Source organism: Bubalus bubalis, chromosome 5 (genome assembly GCF_019923935.1).
Source record: "Bubalus bubalis isolate 160015118507 breed Murrah chromosome 5, NDDB_SH_1, whole genome shotgun sequence".
In the NCBI taxonomy this organism is placed as follows: Eukaryota; Metazoa; Chordata; class Mammalia; order Artiodactyla; family Bovidae; genus Bubalus; species Bubalus bubalis.
This window is the reverse complement of record NC_059161.1, coordinates 88,917,749-88,939,418: the sequence shown is the minus strand read 5'-3', so window position 1 is coordinate 88,939,418 and position 21,670 is coordinate 88,917,749. Positions and strand designations below refer to the sequence as shown.

Genomic DNA, 21,670 nt, shown 5'->3' with positions numbered 1-21,670 from the left:
CCTGTTATGTCATTTGTGATGTCTAAAAAGGTCAAGTTGATTTCATTGACATGAAAGGCTAATGAGTTATACTTTTAGCATTTGAAATTGTTATAATACAGTTTGGGACATATTTGTTCACACCTTGGTAAAACATATACCCCCAAACTATCAATAAATAAGTGCTTACTTGTCATAGTCCAAATGACTACTTACTCATTATCTCTTAATTCTTGCATTCATTCAGCAGTTATTAAGTGTCCCCCCAGATGTTAGGTGCTAGGGGTGCAGTGATGAGTGAAATATAACCTACAATCTAGTGAGAATTTTAGGTGAATAAGTAATTAATAAGTTTTATACTCTAATAAGCATTATACATAAAATACTGTAATAAGTATTACTTATAGCAAATTAATTGTTGAGAGAAAAGAAAGATTCAGGGGTAACTCAGGTTTCTCCTTGGACAAATAAGTGGATGGAAACACAGGTCCAAGAACACTCCCCTGCAAGTGATGGTAAGGTTGGTGATTTTTGTTTGTCAGTTGCTTAGTTTTTATATATAGTACTTATTTTCCTTAATTATCAAGTTACATGTATGGTAGGGCGGTGGTTCCTAAATGGTGATAATGTAGAATTTTGTATGGAATGCAGAGTTTTCACACAATTTACTTTGAGTGGGTCCCTAAGTATTCCCACGAGTGTGACATACAGACTGTATATTTCCTAGATTATTCATCTGTTGTGTTTCTTGTTGGCTTTAGTATTACTGCTGATTTTCTTCTGCTTTGGTCAACCTCTGTCTGTGCCCCCAATTTATATGGGTTTAAGATGAAATCTGCATCTAAAGCATGTATATATTTTTCCTATAAAATTTGTCATTAGAGTAGTACCCAGGTTTTTTTCTAGTGGTTGGTGGTGATTAAGTTACCAGTTAGTTGGGAACTGCTTTGAGGAGGGGGACAGGTGTGCATTTTTTAAAAACAGCTTTGTATTTAATGAATATCACCTGTTTTAAGTGTACGGTTTGATGAGTTTTGACAGATGTTTATAGTTATGTGACTACAGCCATAATCAAACAGTCTTTTCCCTAACAAAGTCCCTCTTCCTCCTTGGCCGTCAGTTCCCGCCCTCCATGTTTCTCAGGTTCCAAGCAATCGCTAATCTGCTCTCTGTCACTATAATTTTGGCTTTTCTACAGTTCATACAAATGGACATATGTTTTCATTTCTCTCTGGTAGATACCTAGGGATAGAATTGCAGTGTCTCATGTAACTCCATAGGAAACTGCCCAACTGTTTTTCAAAGTGACTGTACCATTTTGTGTTCCCACCAGCAACATCTGAGAGTTCTAGTAGCTCCATATTCCCACTGTCACTTGCTCTTGTCATTCTTTTTAGTATTTTTACCTATTCCTGTGCGTGTATAGTATTATCTCACTGTGGTTTTAATTTGCATTTCCCTAAAGGTTAATGAAAAGGCAAAAGGTAGTATGAAAAGGCAAAATGATAGGATACTGAAAGAGGAACTCCCCAGGTCAGTAGGTGCCCAATATGCAGCTGGAGATCAGTGGAGCAATAACTCCAGAAAGAATGAAAGGATGGAGCCAAAGCAAAAACAATACCCAGTTGTGGATGTGACTGGTGATAGAAGCAAGGTATGATGCTGTAAAGAGCAATGTTGCATAGGAACCTGGAATGTTAGGTCCATGAATCAAGGCAAATTGGAAGTGGTCAAACAGGAGATGGCAAGAGTGAACATCGACATTCTAGGAATCAGCGAACTAAAATGCACTGGAATGGGTGAATTTAACTCAGATGACCATTATATCTACTACTGCGGGCAGGAATCCCTCAGAAGAAATGGAGTAGCCATCATGGTCAACAAGAGTCTGAAATGCAGTACTTGGATGCAATCTCAAAAAAGACAGAATGATCTCTGTTCGTTTCCAAGGCAAACCATTCAATATCACAGTAATCCAAGTCTATGCCCCAACCAGTAACGCTGAAGAAGCTGAAGTTGAACGGTTCTATGAAGACCTACAAGACCTTTTAGAACTAACACCCAAAAAAGATGTCCTTTTCAATATAGGGGACTGGAATGCAAAAGTAGGAAGTCAAGAAACACCTGGAGTAACAGGCAAATTTGGCCTTGGAATACGGAATGAAGCAGGACAAAGGCTAATAAGAGTTTTGCCAAGAGAACACACTGGTCATAGCAAACACCCTCTTCCAAAAACACAAGAGAAGACTCTACACATGGACATCACCAGATGGTCAACACCAAAATCAGATTGATTATATTCTTTGCAGCCAAAGATGGAGAAGCTCTATATAGTCAGTAAAAACAAGACGGGGAGCTGACTGTGGCTCAGATCATGAACTCCTTATTGTCAAATTCAGACTTAAATTGAAGAAAGTAGGGAAAACCAGTAGACCATTCAGGTATGACCTAAATCAGATCCCTTATGATTATACAGTGGAAGTGACAAATAGATTTAAGGAACTAGATCTGATAGAGTGCCTGATGAACTATGGATGGAGGTTTGTGACACTGTACAGGAGACAGGGATCAAGACCATTCCCATGGAAAAGAAATGCAAAAAAGCAAAATGCCTGTCTGGGGAGGCCTTACAAATAGCTGTGAAAAGAAGAGAAGCGAAAAGCAAGGGAGAAAAGGAAACATACAAGCATCTGAATGCAGAGTTCCAAAGAATAGCAAGAAGAGATAAGAAAGCCTTCCTCAGTGATCAGTGCAAAGAAATAGAGGAAAACCACAGAATGGGAAAGACTAGAGATCTCTTCAAGAAAATTAGAGATACCAAGGGAACATTTCATGCAAAGATGGGCTCGATAAAGGACAGAAATGCTATGGACCTAACAGAAGCAGAAGATATTAAGAAGAGGTGGCAAGAATACACAGAAGAACTGTACAAAAAAGATCTTCATGACCCAGATAATCACGATGGTGTGATCACTGACCTAGAGCCAGACATCACCTAGAGTGAAGTCAAGTGGGCCTTAGAAAGCATCACTACGAACAAAGCTAGTGGAGGTGATGGAATTCCAGTTGAGCTATTTCAAATCCTGAAAGATGATGCTGTGAAAGTGCTGCACTCAACATGCCAGCAAATTTGGAAAACTCAGCAGTGGCCACAGGACTGGAAAAGGTCAGTTTTCATTCCAATCCCAAAGAAAGGCAATGCCAAAGAATGCTCAAACTACCGCACAGTTGGACTCATCTCACATGCTAGTAAAGTAATGCTCAAAATTCTCCAAGCCAGGCTTCAGCAATGCAAGAACCATGAACTTCCGGATGTTCAAGCTGGTTTTAGAAAAGGCAGAGGAACCAGAGATCAAATTGCCAACATCCACTGGATCATGGAAAAAGCAAGAGAGTTCCAGAAAAATATCTATTTCTGCTTGATTGACTATGCCAAAGCCTTTGACTGTGTGGATCACAATAAACTGTGGAAAATTCTGAAAGAGATGGGAATACCAGACCACCTGACCTGTCTCTTGAGAAACCTATAATGCAGGTCAGGAAGCAACAATTAGAACTGGACATGGAACAACAGACTGGTTCCAAATAGGAAAAGGAGTATGTCAAGGCTGTATATTGTCACCCTGCTTATTTAACTTCTATGCAGAGTACATCATGAGAAACACTGGGCTGGAAGAAGCACAAACTGGAATCAAGATTACCGGGAGAAATATCAATAACCTCAAATATGCAGATGACACCACCCTTATGGCAGAAAGTGAAGAGGAACTAAAAAGCCTCTTGATGAAAGTGAAAGAGGAGAGTGAAAAAGTTGACTTAAAGCTCAACATTCAGAAAACTAAGATCATGGCATCTGGTCCCATCACTTCATGGGAAATAGATGGGGACACAGTGGAAACACTGTCAGACTTTATTTTTCTGGGCTCCAAACTCACTGCAGATGGTGACTGCAGCCATGAAATTAAAAGACGCTTACTCCTTGGAAGGAAAGTTATGACCAACCTAGATAGCATATTCAAAAGCAGAGACATTACTTTGCTAACAAAGGTCCATCTAGTCAAGGCTATGGTTTTTCCTGTGGTCATGTATGGATGTGAGAGTTGGACTGTGAAGAAGGCTGAGTGCTGAAGAATTGATGCTTTTGAACTGTGGTGTTGGAGAAGACTCTTGAGAGTCCCTTGGACTGCAAGGAGATCCAACTAGTCCATTCTAAAGGAGATCAGCCCTGGGATTTCTTTGGAGGGAATGATGCTAAAGCTGAAACTCCAGTACTTTGGCCACCTGATGCGAAGAGTTGACTCATTGGAAAAGACTCTGATGCTGGGAGGGATTGGGGGCAGGAGGAGAAGGGGACGACAGAGGATGAGATGGCTGAATGGCATCACCGATTTAATGGACGTGAGTTTGAGTGAACTCTGGGAGTTGGTGATGGACAGGGAGGCCTGGTGTGCTGTGATTCATGGGGTCGCAAAGAGTTGGACACGACTGAGCGACTAAGCTGAACTGAAAGGTTAATGACATTGAACATCTTTTTGTTGACTTTTTGTCCATTCAAATATGTGTGTGTTGTGTGTTTATGAGTGTTTATGTGCATACACAGTATTTACACGCATATATGCATGCATACCAGAGAAGGCAATGGCACCCCACTCCAGTACTCTTGCCTGGAAAATCCCATGGATGGAGAAGCCTGGTAGGCTGCAGTCCATGGGGTTGCTAAGAGTCAGACACAACTGAGCGACTTCCCTTTCACATTTCACTTTTATGCATTGGAGAAGGAAATGGCAACCCACTCCAGTGTTCTTGCCTGGAGAATCCCAGGGATGGGGAGCCTGGTGGGCTGTCGTCTATGGGGTCGCACAGAGTCGGACACGACTGAAGTGACTTAGCTTAGCTAGCTTATGCATGCATACATATATATGAATATACTTTAGGATGTGTGTACATATATTTTTCCTTTGGATGTAATGCCTGTTGAAATATTTTGTTCATTTTAATTTTTTTATATGTCTTATTTTTGAGTTGTAGGAATTATTTATATATTCTAAATGCAAGTACTTGTCAGATGTGTTTTTAGACATAGTTTCTGTGAGTCTGTGGCTTGCTTTTTCATTTTCTCAATTGAGTCTTTGAATGAGCACAAGCCCTTTAATTTTTATAAGGCACATTTTTATCAATGTATAGTTATCTGATGCTGTGTAACAAATCACTGAAAATGTAGTCGCTAAACATAATGGTGTTTACTTTATATGAATCTGCAGTTTGGAGGAGGAAATGGCAACCGACTCCAGTGTTCTTGCCTGGAGAATCCCAGGGACAGGGGAGCCTGATGGGCTGCCGTCTATGGGGTCGCACAGAGTCAGACACGACTGAAGCGATTTAGCAGCAGCAGCAGTTTGGGAAGAGCTTGAACAGAATAGCCCGTGACTGTTCTACTTGATGTTGGCTGGTCCAGCTTGAAAGCTGAAGGCTGGAATCATCTGATGATTCACTTACATGAATGTCAGCTTGGCTAGGAGTAGTTGAATAGCTGTGTGTTGCGCCGGTCAGAATGGCCATCATCAAAAAGTCTACAACAATACATGCTGGAGAGAATGTGGAGAAAAGGGAACCCTCTTACACTGTTGGTAGGAATGTAAACTGATACAGCCACTATGGAGAACAGTGTGGAGATTCTTTAAAAAACTGGGAATAGAACTGCCATATGACCCAGCAATCCCACTGCTGGGCATACACACTGAGGAAACCAGAATTGAAAGAGACACATGTACCCCAATGTTCATTGCAGCATTATTTAAAATAGCTAGGACATGGAAGCAACCTAATGTCCATTGGCAGATGAATGGGTAAGGAAGTTGTGGTACATATACACAATGGAATATTATTCCACTATAAGGGAATGCATTTGAGTCAGTCCTAATGAGGTGGAGGGCTTTTCTGATAGCTCAGTTGGTAAAGAATCTGCCTGCAATGTAGGAAACCCTGGTTCGATTCCTGGGTTGGGAAGATCTGCTGGAGAAGGGATAGGCTACCCGTTCCAGTATTCTTGGGCTTCCTTTGTGGCTCAGCTGGTAAAGAGTCTGCCTGCAATGTGGGAGACCTGGGTTTGACCCCTGGATTGGGAGGATCCCCTGGAGAAGGGAAAGGCTACCTACTTCAGTATTCTGGCCTGGAGAATTCCATGGACTGTAGCCCATGGGGTTGCAAAGAGTCAGACATGACTGAGCAACTTTCACTTCACTAATGAGGTGGATGAAACTGGAGCCTATTATACAGAGTGAAGTAAGTCAGAAAGAGAAAGACAAATACTGTATATTAACTCATATGTATGGAATTTAGAAAGATGGTAATGATGGTCCTATATACAGGGCAATAAAGGAGACACAGATGTAAAGAATAGACTTTTGGACTCAGTGAGAGAAGACGAGGGTGGGATAATTTGAGAGAATAGCATTGAAACATGAATATTGCCATATGCAAAATAGATGACCAGTGCAGGATGGATGCATGAAGCAGGGCCCTCAGAGCCAGTACTCTGGGACAATCCAGAGGGATAGGGTGGGGAGGGAGGTGAGAGAGGCGTACAGGATTGGGGGACACGTGTTCTTGTGGCTGTTTCATGTTGATGTATGGCAAAAGCCTTCACAGTATTGTAATTATCCTCCAATTAAAATAGATTCATTAATTAAAAAAAATAGCTGTGTGTTGGAATAGCTGAAGCATCTCCCTCTATTTTTACATAGATTTTCTAGGATGGTGAAGAACTATCTAAAACCTATGTAAGTACTATCTTTTCAAGGTAGTTGGATTTCTTACATTGTAGCTCAGGGCACCAAAGGCTCTTGTGCAAAGTGAGAACACCAGGGAAAAACTATTTTGCCCAATTATGATTTAGCCCTGAAAATCAGCATCATTTCTGCCTCATTATGTATAAATTAGTCACGTAGGTAGTTTCAAAGGTCCCAGGCCCAAGGGCGGGAAATATGTAACATGTGGAGGAGAGACAGTGTCACATTTAAAGAAGCACATCTGAGATAGGATATAAATTAGTGTGACCATCTTTGGACAGTATCTGCCATAATGAATGTCTTCTTTAATGTTTTATTCTCCTCCCCTCCTTGTATCATATCTTTGCCTTTCAAATTATAAAGTGTTTCTTTCCAGTGTTCTGTTTTTTTGTTTTTTGTTTTTTGTTTTTTTTTTGTAGAAGTTTTATGCTTTGAATGCCAGCATTTAAATCTGTGCTCCATTTTTAAGTTCATTTTTGTGCATGGAGTGAGGTGTGGGTCAATGTTTTTATATTTCAGTTTAGAAATTCAGTTGTTAAAGCTTCGTTGGTATAAAAGACTACTCTCTTCCTGTGTACCTTGATACTTTTGTAGAAAATCAATTGAGTATACAGTGTGGGTTTCTTTCTAGGATTATTTCTCTTCAGCCTGTAGAAATTTCTTCAGTATTTCCTTTAGAGCAGTTCTGTTGGTGACAGATTCTTAGTCTCTTTTACATGAGAATGTCTTTATTTTGGCTCCATTCCAGAACCAAATTTTTGCTGGATATAGGATTCTGGGCTTATAGTTCAAAACCTTAAAAATATTTTTTCTTCTTTTATGATTTCTGATGGCAAAACCATAATCATTTTAATAATTATTCCACTATATAATATGTATTTTTTTGGTCTACTTTCAAGATCCTTTCTTTCTATTTGGATTTCATTATTTTTGTTTATGATATGTCTAGGTATGGGTTTCTTTGTGCATATCTTACTTGAGATTCACTGGGCTTTTTAAATCTGTAAATGTTTGTCTCTTACTAAGTTTTGGAAGTTATTAGCTATCTTTTTTTTATCAATTTGTTTTTCCTCTTTCTAGGTCTCTGATGTCCATGTGTAGGGTCATCTCTTGTGTTGTTGGAAGAGGGTATTTGCTATGACCAGTGTGTTCTCTTGGCAAAACTCTGTTAGCTTTTGCCATACTTCATTTTGTACTCCAAGGCCAAATTTGCCTGTTACTCCAGGTATCTCTTGACTTCCTACTTTTGTATTCCAGTCCCTTATAATGAAAAGGACATCTTTTTTGGGTGTTAGTTCTAAAAGGTCTTCTGGTCTTCATAAAACCATTCAACTTCAGCTTCTTTAGCATTACTGGTTGGGGCATAGGCTTGGATTACTGTGATATTGAATGGTTTGCCATAGAAACGAACAGAGATCATTCTGTCTTTTTTGAGATTGCATCCAAGTACTACATTTTGGACTCTTTAGTTGAATATGAAGACTACTCCATTTCTTCTAAGGGATTCTTGCCTAGAGTAGTAGATATAATGGTCATCTGAATTAAATTCACCCATTCCAGTCCATTTTAGTTTGCTGATTCCTAAAATGTCGATGTTCACTTCAAGAGAAGACTACACATGGATATTACCAGATGGTAAACACTGAAATCAGACTGATTATTTCTCTGCAGCCAAATATGGAGAAGCTCTATACAGTCAGCAAAAACAGGACTGGGAGCTGACTGTGGCTCAGATCATGAAATCCTTATTGCAAAATTCAGACTTAAATTGAAGAAAGTAGGGAAAACCACTAGACCATTCAGGTATGACCTAAATCGAATCCCTTACGATTATACAGTGGAAGTGACGAATAGATTCAAGGGATTAGATCTGACAGAGTGCATGAAGAACTATGGAAGATTTGTGACATTGTGCAGGAGGCAGTGATCAAGACCATCCTAAGAAAAAAAATGCAAAGAGGCAAAATGGTTATCTGAGGGGGCCTTACAAACAGCTGTGAATAGAAGAGAAGCTAAAGGCAAAGGAGAAAAGGAAAGATATACCCATTTCAATGCAGAGTTCCTAAGAATAACAACGAAAGATAAGAAAGCTTTCCTCAGTGATCAGTGCAAAGAAATAGAGGAAAACAATAGAATGGGAAAGACTAGAGATCTCTTCCAGAAAATTAAAGATATCAAGGGAACATTTCATGCAAAGATGGGAACAACAAAGGACAGAAATGGTATGGCCTAACAGAAGCAGAAGATATTAAGAAGAGGTGGCGAGAATATACAGAAGAACTGTACAAAAAAGATCTTCATGACCCAGATAACCATGATGGTGTGATCACTGACCTAGAGCCAGACATCACCTAGAGTGAAGTCAAGTGGGCCTTAGGAAGCATCACTACGAACAAAACTAGTGGAGGTGATGGAATTCCAGTTGAGCTATTTCAAATCCTAAATGATGATGCTGTGAAAGTACTGCACTCAGTATGCCAGCAAATTTGAAAAACTCAGCAGTGGCCACAGGACTGGAAAAGGTCAGTTTTCATTCTAATCCCAAAAAGAGTCAGTGCCAAACAATGTTCAAACTACCGCACAACGGAACTCATCTCACACGCTAGCAAGGTAATGTTCAAAATTTTCCAAGCCAGGCTTCAACAATATGTGAACTGTGAACATCCAAATGATCAAGCTGATTTTAGGAAAGGCAGAGGAACCAGAGATCAAATCGCCAACATCTGTTGGATCATCAAAAAAGCAAGAGTTCTAGAAAAACATCTATTTCTGCTTTATTGACTATGCCAAAACATTTGACTCTGTGGATCACCACAAACTGTGGAAAATTCTTCAAGAGATGGGAATACCAGACCACCTCACCTGCCCCCTGAGAAATCTGTATGCAGGTCAGGAAGCAACAGTTAGAACTGGACATGGAATAACAGACTGGTTCCAAATTGAGAAAGGAGTATGTCAAGGCTGTATATTGTCACTCTGCTTATTGAACTTACTTGCAGAGTACACCATGAGAAGCGCTGGGCTGGATGAAGCACAAGCTGGAACCAAGATTGCTGGGAGAAATATCAATAACCTCAGATATGTAGATGACACCACCCTTATGGCAGAAAGTGATGAAGAACTAAAGAACCTCTTGATGAAAGTGAAAGAGGAGAGTGAAAAAGTTGGCTTAAAACTCAACATTCAGAAACCTAAGATCATGGCGTCTGGTTCCATCAATTCATGGCAAATAGATGGGGAAACAGTGGAAATAGTGAGAGAGTTTATTTTTGGGGCTCCAAAATCACTGCAAATGGTGACTGCAGCCATGAAATTAAATGACCTTGTTCCTTGGAAGAAAAGCTATGACCAACCTAGACAGCATATTAAAAAGCAGAGACATTACTTTGCTGACAAAGGTCCATCTAGTCAAAGGTATGGTTGTTCCAGTAGTCATGTATGGATGTGAGAGTTGAGCTATAGAGAAAGCTGAGCACTGAAGAATTGATGCTTTTGAACTGTGGTGTTGGAGACAACTCTTGAGAGTCTCTTGGACTGCAAGGAGATCCAAGCAGTCCATCCTAAAGGACATCAGTCTTGAATATTCATTGGAAGGACTGATGGATGCCAAAGCTGAAACTCCAGCACTTTGGCCATGTAATGGAAGAACTGACTCATTTGAAAAGACCCTGATGCTGGGAAAGATTGAAGGTGAGAGGAGAAGGGGACAACAGAGGATGAGACAGTTGGATGACGTCACCAACTCAATGGACATAAGTTTGAGTAAACTCTGGGAGTTGGTGATGGACAGCAAAACTTGGCCTGCTGCAGTCCATGGGGTCGCAAAGAGTTGGACACGACAGTGACTGAACTGAACTGAACTGAGGTCTCTGATACTACAAATAGTACATCTTTGGTTATTCTCCTGCAAGTGTGTGGGCTCTGCTCAGTTTTTGTTTTCAATCTTTTCTCTTTGTTCTGTAGAATGGATTATTTTTATCTGTTTATCATCAAGTTCACTGATTCTTTCCTGTTTCATCTTCATTCTGCTCTTGAGTTCCCATCTACTAAATTTATTTCAGATGTTTTATTTTTCAGTTCCAATTATTCCATTTTTTTCAATTTCCATTTCTCTGCTGAGAACTTCTCTTTCCATCCATTGCAAGTGTGTTTAACCTTACCTCATGAAACACGGTTATTATAGCTTCTTTACCAGCCCTTTCTGGTAATTTCAACATCTGATTGTTTTTGAGAAGGGGTCAAGATTTTTGTATTTTGCAGGTTGAGTAATTTTGGATTGCTTCTGGGTATTTTGAATATAATGCTGTGAGATTCTGGGTCGTGTTAAAATGCTCTAGAGAGTGATGATTTTTTAAACATTTATTTTTATTTTATTTTATTTTTTAAATATAAATTTATTTATTTTAATTGGAGGCTAATTACTTTACAATATTGTATTGGTTTTGCCATACATTTACATGAATCCGCCACGGGTGTACATGTGTTCCCCATCCTGAGCCCCCCTCCCACCTCCCTCCCCGTCCCATCCCTCTGGGTCATCCCAGGGCACCAGCCCTGAGCAGTCTGTATCATGCATCAAACCTGGACTGGCGATTCATTTCACATATGATAATATACCTGTTTCAATGCCATTTTTATTTTTATTTATTTGTTATTCATTATTTTTTACTTTGGTAGTTAGCAGTCACCTGTTAGATTTAGACTGCAAGTTCTGTCTCATCTCCAGTGGGCAGGAGTTCCAATGTTAGTTGCTTTGTTAGTTAATTGCAATGTTAGTTCTTGTGCTGCTTTGTGGCTGTCCTGGCTGTGTGCGCCTCCCAGGCTGTGCTAAGAATTGGGTGGTAGTTTTAATTGTAGTTTTCCCCTCAAAGCCTTTGCTTTGCTACTTAGGTCGTTCCATGCATCAGCTGATGGGGAGTGAGCTCTGTATTTTTGCTAGTTCAAACACAGATTTAGTTAAGGGATTCCCTTTTGTAGCTCTTCTTTCTGGGATTACCTGTTTAGTTTCTGCTTCACTGGGTCTCCTTTTCATGGTCCTCTGGCCAGAAAGACAGATTGCTCTCAGAGCTCTAGCTGTCTGCTCTGATGTCTCAGCTGCACACACTGACCAGGGTCTGCTGTTGGGAGAACATGAATAGAGAAAAAGAGTGGAAAAAAAAATAGTGAGGATTCTTGCTCTCTTCTTTGGACTACAAGTGTCCCCTTTCCATAGGCCCTTGCCTAGAAAAACAGAGTTGATTTTGTAGCCTCAACTACCTGCACTGGTGCTGCTTCATCATATAATTGGGACCTGTCCTTGGGGGCAAAGTCAAGAGGAAAAAAGAAAATACCTCCTGTCCACCCCCGCCACCGCCCCCCCACCGCCGCCCAAGCTAGAAATTAATTCCCTACACATTCTCTGCTTGACTCGAGCCCCTCTTCCCTATTTCCTGGCTAGACAGAGTTCCTGTCAGAGCTTTTGCTCCCCGGGCTGTAGCTGCTGCAGTGCAAGGGCCCTGAGGTTATGAACTGTAATTCGTGAGCCAGAAAGCGGTGGGCTGTAGGCAGCTGCCTGAAGGGAAGAGTATGAGAAAGGTTTGGGAACTTCATAAAGGTCTTGGTTGCTAAGCTAATGCCTTTGTGTATTTTGAAGGTATATGACTAGATTTTTGTCATGCTGTGATTCTTTAGTTAGGAGCAGATAGCTAATAGGGCTTCCCTCATAGCTCAGTTGGTAAAGAATCTGCCTGCAATGCAGGAGACCCTGGTTCAATGCCTGGTAGGGAAGATTCAATGGAGAAGGGATAGACTACCCACTCCAGTATTCTTGGGCTTCCCTTGTAGCTCATTGAGAAATCTGTATGCAGGTCAGGAAGCAACAGTTAGAACTGGACATGGAACAACAGACTGGTTCCAAATCAGGAAAGGAGTACATCAGGGCTATGTATTGTCACCCTGCTTATTGAACTTTCATGCAGAGTATATCACGCGAAATGCAGACTGGATGAAGCACAAGCTGGAATCAGGATTGCCGGGAGAAATATCAATAACCTCAGATATGCAGATGATACCACGCTTATGGCAGAAAGTGAAGAAGAACTAAAGAGCTTCTTGATGAAAGTGAAAGAGGAGAGTGAAAAAGTTGGCTTAAAGCTCAACATTCAGAAAACACCCAGTCCCATCACTTCATGGCAAATAGATGGGTCAACCAGTAGAACTAGTGGCTGACTTTATTTTTTGGGGCTCCAAAATCACTGTAGATGGTGATTGCAGCCATGAAATTAGAAGATTCTTGGTCCTTGAAAGGATAGTTATGACCAACCTAGACAGCATATTAAAAAGCAGAGACATTACTTTGCCAACAAAGGTCCATCTAGTCAAAGTTCTGGTTTTTCCAGTAGTCATGTATGGATGTGAGAGTTGAGTTATAGAGAAAGCTGAGCACTGAAGAGTTGATGCTTTTGAACTGTGGTGTTGGATAAGACTCTTGAGAGTCCATCAGACTGCAAGGAGATCCAGCCAGTCAATCCTAAAGGAAATCAGTCCTGGATATTCAATGGAAGGACTGATGCTCAAGCTGAAACTCCAGTACTTTGGCTGCCTGATGCGAAGAACTGACTTATTGGAAAAGACCCTGATGCTGGGAAAGATTGAGGGCAGGAGGAGAATGGGATGACAAAGGATGAGATGGTTGGATGGCATCACCAACTCAATGGACATGAGTTTGGGTGGACTCTGGGAGTTGGTGGTGGACAGGGAGGCCTGGGGTGCTGTGGTCCATGGGGTCGCAAAGAGTTGGACATGACTGAGCTTCTGAACTGAACCGAACTGGGATAACTAATGCTCAGTTTTCCTATTTTTCACTTTGTATTTTTATCATCATAAAGAAGGAAAGCAGCTGGTGCTTAAAAGCTTCAGTATTTAAATCTCTTTTTCTTCTGTAGCCAGGATAAACAGCTGGGGAATGACTATTGCATATTATTTCTTTTGCTAAATTAATCTTTTTGAAATAATGTAAGTTTTCTTTATTTCCTGTTGTCTTGTCAAGAATGTTAGTATAAATAAATAGCCATATGGCATAATGTGCTAATTGTGGTTTACTGTTTTATATAGTACATTTTTAATTCCCATCTGATGTAGTTTATAGTTGTATTTTTAACTGTAAATGATGACCACTTTTTAAGGCAGAATTGGAATTTTATATTTTCTTTAGGATATTAATAGTAATAAAATCACCTATTGAACACTTATAATTTTCCTTGAGTTCCATACTGTTGTTATACTGATTTTGTTAATCGTGAAGTTGCACTCAAAGAAATAAATTGCTTGTTTGTATCACACATCTTACAAATAGCAAAGCTAGATTTTGAACTGAACAGCCTGTTTCTAAAACCTGCTTTCTTAATCTTTATGTTATGTTTTTTTTTTAAGGCCCTGGAAATACATAAAAATGAGTGTTTTATCAAACATCTTTTCATTTCACGAAGTCCTAAAGTAGAGCCTGGATTCAGTATTTTACCTTTATGTAACTCTTTACTGAGCTTTTCACATACATTAACATAACCACTAACCAACACAGGAAAACAGGCTGATAATTAGCTGTCACTTTTTTACAGAGGAGGTCAGGTCTTATTTACTATCTCGGCAACCTGTCTGCGGCTTACCAAGATAGTAAATACTGGGAATAAGATAACTAGAATTCTAGTTGCTTGACTAATAGGAAGTAAGTATAGGAAATAGGAAATAAATATATGCTAAATACAGCTTTTGTATTTATATGTATAAACTGCATATTAATTTAACCCATTGCAGCCTTTCTATAATACGATGATTTTCAAAGGGAAGCCTATTAAGTATATATTTCTTGTTAAGATGACTTATTTTGTGTTGATATAATGAATTAAAATGCATTGGACAATAAGAACATGAGTCTCTGTTGAATTTTGATTATTTTCACATTGGGAGCCATTCAGTGTAGTATTGCTTGTCCTATAATATTTTACACTGTTCCAAAATTCTGTTTTAAATCTAGTTTATCTTCTAGTGTATAAAAATTGTTACTTTTATTTTTCCCTTTTTCTTTTTACTGTTAGCAAATGGTATATATGCATGATAGAATATTAGAAAAGATCCTTCTGGACCTTTTTTTTGGCTTGTGCACATGCACACACATGCACACACACACACATACACACTTATACCCACATACCCAAACACAAGGATCCATTCTTCAACTTTGCATTTCTTCCATCTAGATTTCATGTCCCTGAGTGGCTTTATCCAACACGTTTCCTAAAAGCAGTCTCTCTTGCAAACCTATTTTTAACTGAGAGCCTATAGATGTTTTTTCTCTTTGCCACTGACAAATGTTTAATGAATGTTTTTAGTATTAATCATTTTAATTAATTTTAGTATTAATCAAAACTTGAAGAGAGGGAAATTTCAGTGAAGAATTTGTTAGTGGTAAATTTACAGATGCTGAGAATTAGCCCTGTATCTCATTGTTTCGGACACTTGTTAGTCATTGTTTGGGTACAAGTAAATTAAACGCAGTCTCTTTAGTAGAGGTCAAAAGAATGTTGTCCACTCCAGTGCTTTCCTATAGAATCAAAGGAAGTTGAGCTGAATTGACAGAGAGCTATCAGAATGAGACGTTCTTAAAAATGTTGGTGGGAAGAGCTCATGAAATAAATCAATTTAGTTGGAAACAAAAGATTGAATTTAGTGTTCTTTCTCTATTGGAGAAAGTGCAAAAGGATAATTAAATCTTCAAACTGCCTTAGGTTTGTGAGTTACAAAAGAGTAAAGAAGTTTGATGTGGTTTAGAGGAGAAGTTGTGTATTTTATCCCAAGTGTATGCTGCCTCTGCCTTTCCCCTTTTGCTTCTCAAATATATACAGTAACTAACCTGACCTGGATGAGGCCTGTTAATCACATCACTAGATTAAATAAGGTTTTCAAAAGAAACAGGAAGACGCTAGATGTAATTTAGTGTACATATGATTAAGAATGGAAAAAAATTACAATGTATTATTGGTAAATTTCTTCTTTTAATAAAAATGTCTGTAAATCTTTCAACATCTAGTTGTATATGCGTTTGTAAAAATCTCTCATAGCAAGGTCATTCATTTATCACTTGTTTTTTGTTTGTGTGTATGGATAACCCTTCTTCCTCCCTATTAGTGGCCTATTTTAACTCTCTCTGAGTTATGGATTGAAATTATGTTCATGTTGTGCTGAATTCACAAATTTACTAGTGTTTGTCCAGTTCTCCCAGTACCATTTGCTAAAAAGACTGTCCTTTCTCCATTGAATGGTCTCAGTACTTTTCTTGAACATCATTAGACTGTTTATAAAGTTTGTTTTCAGTTTCTCGCTTCTATTTCATTGGCCTATACATATCTGTATGATTACTGTAGCTTTAAAGTAAGTTTTGAAATCGGAAGGTGTGAGTCCTTCAGCTTTGCTCCTCTTTTACAAGATTATTTTGGCTGTTGGGGTCTTTGGGGTTGCATGTGAATTTTAGGATGGATTTTTGTATTTATGTAAAGAAATCATTGGAATTTTGATAGGAATAGCATTGACTGTATAGGTCATTTTGGATAGTATTGATATCTTAACAATATTATGTCTTTTAATTGATGAACACAGGTTGTCTTTCCATTTATTTATATTTTTAGCTCTCTGGGCAGTGTTTTTTAGTTTTCAGTGAATAAGTCTTCTGCTTCTTTGGTTAAATTTATTCCTATGTCTTTAAAATTTTTTTTGATACTGTTATAAACAAAATTCTTAGTTTCCTTTTAGGAGTGTTCATTGTTAGTGTATAGAAAGCATTGTCTTTTCAGGTGCTATTTAATACACGACATCACAGAATTACTTCGTTTTCTGTCAGTATTTCAGTACCAGTCTAGTGATTTGGACTGGTATTTGTATACCAATCAGAATAAATGGTAATTTCTGAATTGAATTCAAGTTCTAAGTTTTTATTTAATCTTTGTTAACCAAACTAAGTTTTATAGTTATTTAAGTGTTTTAATTTGAAACTATAGGTGTGAAATGATAATAGCAGATCAAAATAACCTTTGAAACATTGCAGTTTGAGCTTTTTATAACAATCTCAAAATATATATCTCAAATATATAATATATATCTCAAATATATATCTCAAAATATATAATCTCAAAATGACATTTTTGGAGTATAGTATAAAGCTTATTTGGAGAAGGCAATGGCACCCCACTCCAGTACTCTTGCGTGGAAAATCCCATGGATGGAGGGGCTTGGTGGGCTGCAGTCCATGGGGTCGCTAGGAGTCGGACACGACTGAGCGACTTCACTTTCACTTTTCACTTTCATGCATTGGAGAAGGAAATGGCAACGCACTCCAGTGTTCTTGCCTGGAGAATCCCAGGGACGGGGGAGCCTGGTGGGGTGCCGTCTATGGGGTCGCACAGAGTCGGACACGACTGAAGTGACTTAGCAGCAGCATAAAGCTTATTATACCTTATTCATGCTTCTTTAGAAGTTCCTGGAAAATGTAATATTGAGTGTTTTGCATTTTGGTGTTGGAATGTATAGCTGAATACAGATTACGGATGATATATCTTTGCTTTTTTTTTCTTTTAAATTCACAGGCCACAGAAACACTATTTAGAATGGGTGTAGCAAGAGGAGTCATCACAACAGTAAGAAATGGAGAAGTAAGATGAGAATTTTTATATACTTATTAGTTCTTAATTCATAGTGTTTTTTAAATTAATATAACAAATTGAAAATATCTGAAGTACATAATACTGAGTGAATCTGACCTACAAATCGATTTCAGTTAAGTCATATTAGAACCTGGTCTTGAGTTGAATATAAATTGCTGAACCTTTTAATCTTTGGTTACCAATTGTTTTTACTCTTAAAAGAAAATGACATTTAATAATAACTTCTTCAAATGCATATATATTTATTGAAAATAGCCCCATACTTCTTTCTTTCTTTCTGTTTTATATTCTACAATTGTGATACTTCTTTCTTAACATAAAATAATTTGAAATGTTAGTATTTATCGCAGAAGGAGGGTAGAGGGAGGGAGAGAAATGGAGGTTAGTCTGTCCTTTCTTGTAGTTGAGGCTCAACTAAGAGTCTACGTTTAAATTTTTCTAAATGCTCCTACCAAATCTTAAAAAAATCTAGTACCTGAAATAAACTGTCATTACCAAATTATTAACTGGTTCTGTTACCACTCTGTCTGCTTTTTCTTTATTCACTTCCTTACTAAGATATCTTTAGGTTGAGGTTGAATATAATGTCACATTGCCATGTTCCCTTTTGTATTCTACTAGCAAATACTTATGGATAAAATATGGTGCTTTCTTTTTATTCTGGAATTAAGTTCTGTGTAATTTAATGTAATATATATATAATTTGACACCTTAAACATTTAATAGTGGAAGTGAGTAAATATCTAAGGAGTTAACTGGAGCTATTGTGTGATTATAAAATTTATCCGTCAGTAGATATATCAGTGTGTTAGGTGAAAATGTACAGTCATTTGGAAATTATATGCCTTTAAATGTTTAATTGTATGTATATTAGCAAATTACTTTGGTATTGATTTGTAATACATACTTTGTCTATGAAAAATACTTAATTCATCTCTTTGTATTCTCAACAAACTAGTCTGTGTTGCCATTTTGAGAGAAAAAAATATTGCATTAATAAAGTTGGGCATATTTATCTGCCTAAAATTTGTCAGTATAAATTTTAGGTTTTAGTAATTACTATGATTCTTTTAATGGGAGTTATCAGTGATCTTTTGAACTTTATCTTTATAAAAAGTTTGGGAAAGTAAATATATGCAAGACAGTTTTATAAGTATTCTTCTGAGCCTATCAACATATATTACACATGTATATATTTTACTTTATGGAGAGGAAGTAGTTAAATCAGCTTGCTTCTGATTCATTCCTCCCCCAGTTACTGAAGATTGTAAGAGTAATACCTGGTTAACAGGTATTAATTAGGACAAAATTTTTAAGCCCTCTCTTGGACATTTTTTCTTGCATTTTAAGATCTCTGAAAATGGAATATGTCTTATAATCAGTGACACCTCATAGTCACCATTTACTATTTTTCACATCTTAACACCTCTAAAATTAAGTCTATGATATTTTAGAATTGATAAAATATGATAATATTCTGTAGATTAAAAAATACAGAGTGATGCATAGTGAGTATTCAGTAAATGATAGCTGGGATAGGCTACAAATTAGTTTTAAATATTTAACTTTGGGAAATAAACAATTAAGACAAAGGAAAACAAAGAAATTATTGAATATGTGTATGTGCAAGTGGCATAGATATTTTTGGACATGGCAGGCTAAGTGCTATGAGAATAGATGATGTAATATGGTTCTTGCCTCTAGGGGAGCTTACTCTCTGGTGGGGGAAACAGTGGCATCAATACATGGGAAAAAAACCTGAAAAAGAGTAGAAGTGTTTAGTTAAGGTTGAGTCTGGAAGTAACTAGAGTCCGAGTCCAGATTCCACTTGCATGCAAGCCTAGTCACTTGAGTTGTGTCTGACTTTTTACAACCCTATGGACTGTAGCCTGCCAGGCTCCTCTGTCCATGGGCATTCTCCAGGCAAGAATACTGGAGTGGGTTGCCATGCCCTCCTCCAGGGGATCTTCCTGCCAGGGATAGAACCAATGTCTCTTATGTCTCCTGCATTGGCAGGCAAGTTCTTTATCACTTGCGCCATCTGGGACTGTGCTAAATTTTAGTGTCTGGTCAATAATAGAGAATTACTTTGGAGGTAGGAGATAAACTAAAAGTTTTTGGTCTACTTAAAGCAGAAGCTGAATTTACCATGTATATATTATTAGAAAACTTATGGCATGCTAAGGGAGGAGGTTAGTAAGGAGCTTACTTGTTTTAGGGTAGTTGGAAAATTGTTTTAGCTCATTACTGTGAAAATATTTGTTAAGTAGGGATTAATAAGTAACTTCATGACAATGATATCAGGTAGGAGGAGTAAAGACTGGTGTATCAAAATCACAAAGATAGTAGTCTTTAAATAAATTTGTGATTTGAATGCTTGATGACACTGAGCTTTGCTTATCTCTTGTGTACCCTTCCCTTTGGTGGTGGTGGTTTAGTTGCTAAGTTGTATCCAACTTTCTGTGACCCTATGGACTGTAGTTCATCAGGCTCCTCTTTCTGTGGGATTTCCCAGGCAAGAAAACTGGAATAGGTTGCCATTTCCTTTTCCAGGAGATCTTGCTGACCCAGGGATTGAACCCACATCTCCTACATTGCAGGTGGATTCTTTACCACTGATCCACCAGAGAAGCCCTACCCTTCCCTGAATTCCGACTTTAAGCCTATGTTTTGTCTGCCTATTGAACATTTCTACTTGCATATTTTAAGAAATGTTGAGACCAGAAAACATGATTCCTTTCTTTGAAAGTAAGAAGGTAATTTTTGAAGGGGTTTGTAATTTTTTTCTAAGTTATAATGAATCATTAGAGAATTTAAGCAAATGAATGACATATTATCCTTTTAAATCTTCATCACAACTCTGCAAGGGAGAAATATGCCCATTTTATAGATAAACCAAGTCTCAGGGAAGTTAAACATTTTGCCTATAATCAAACAACTGGGAGATGGGAGTCCTGAGATGTGAACCCCAGTATGTCTCCAAAACCCATTCATTCCACTATATAATATAATCTCCCTCAGTGTATTTACTTACTTAGAGTTTTCTATTTATTCAATTGTCCTGTAGTTTGACAGTTGAAAAATAGCTATAGCTCAATAGCTAAGACCTCTGAGATTATGTAATTAGCCATATATTTAATTATTACTGTTATCTTTTCATATGTGTAGTGAAATATATAGCTTAAAATGAAGAGAGGAAAATAGTGACCCTTCACAATTCTGTTTTGTCACTGAATGCCTAACCATATTGATGTGTTCTTTTTACAGTCCTGTGTATGGGCTAGCTGGATTTTTGTATTTTGATTAAATTGCATAAAAATGCTATAAAGCAGGTAATTTGGGGGAGTAGAATTTTGTAGTGTGTTTATTTGAGAGGCTAACTTGTAAAATTATCACTATCAAAAATAGTTTTTAAATGTACTTGACTCAAAAATTGTAGTTTTAAAACTTTTTCAAGAAAAGGATAATCGTATTTTCAGCCTTACTTATATATAGGATGAAACAAGTTGTTTTAAAAAAAAAGATAAAATTGCTCTCTTAAATTTATATATTTCAAGAATTATATACTTTTATATAACTTGAACCTGAATAATCCAGAATTTAGTGTTTTTTCATTAGGTTGTTCTTAATTCAGGAGCTTCCCTGGTAGCTCAACTGGTAAAGAATCCGCCTGCAATGCAGGAGACCCTGGTTCAATTCCTGGGTCAGGAAGATCCCCTGGAGAAGGGATAGCCTACCCACTCCGGTATTCTTGGGCTTCCCTGGTGGCTCAGCTGGTCAAGAATCCGCCTGTTATGCGGGAGACCTGGATTTTATCCCTGGGTTGTGAAGATCTCCTGGAGAAGGGAAAGGCTACCCATTCCAGTACTGTGGCCTGGAGAATTCCATGGACTGTATAGTCCATGGGGTCGCAAAGATTCGGACACAACTGAGCAACTTTCACTTGTTCTTAATTCATAGTTTTAAAAGAGAGCAAAGTTAAGTAGTTCTTCACCATAGAAAGGCAGGATTTCAAACTCTAGGACTTTAAAGATGTAAGGCCTTTACCTTCTCTGTGTTAGCTGCCATTGTATATCCACTGAATCACAGAGTATTATGTAATGAAGAAGCTAATGACTTCCTATAGCCAGCGGGTTGATTCATCTGTTTCAGCTCTACTAACTTTAAAAAAATTTGCGAATTTCTAAAGTACAAACATATCTATCCTCATTT

At 38.0% G+C, this 21,670-nt stretch overlaps 1 protein-coding gene across 1 annotated transcript in view; it reads left to right on the top strand.

Annotated features, from left to right (window-relative positions):
* The window catches only part of TMEM135 (transmembrane protein 135), a 264,007-nt gene that overhangs the window by 94,093 nt on the left and 148,244 nt on the right, over positions 1-21,670 (top strand). The window contains exon 5 of the mRNA XM_006069758.4: positions 17,381-17,446. Coding sequence (XP_006069820.1) covers positions 17,381-17,446 — 66 coding nt within the window. The remainder of the gene's footprint in view (positions 1-17,380; positions 17,447-21,670) is intronic.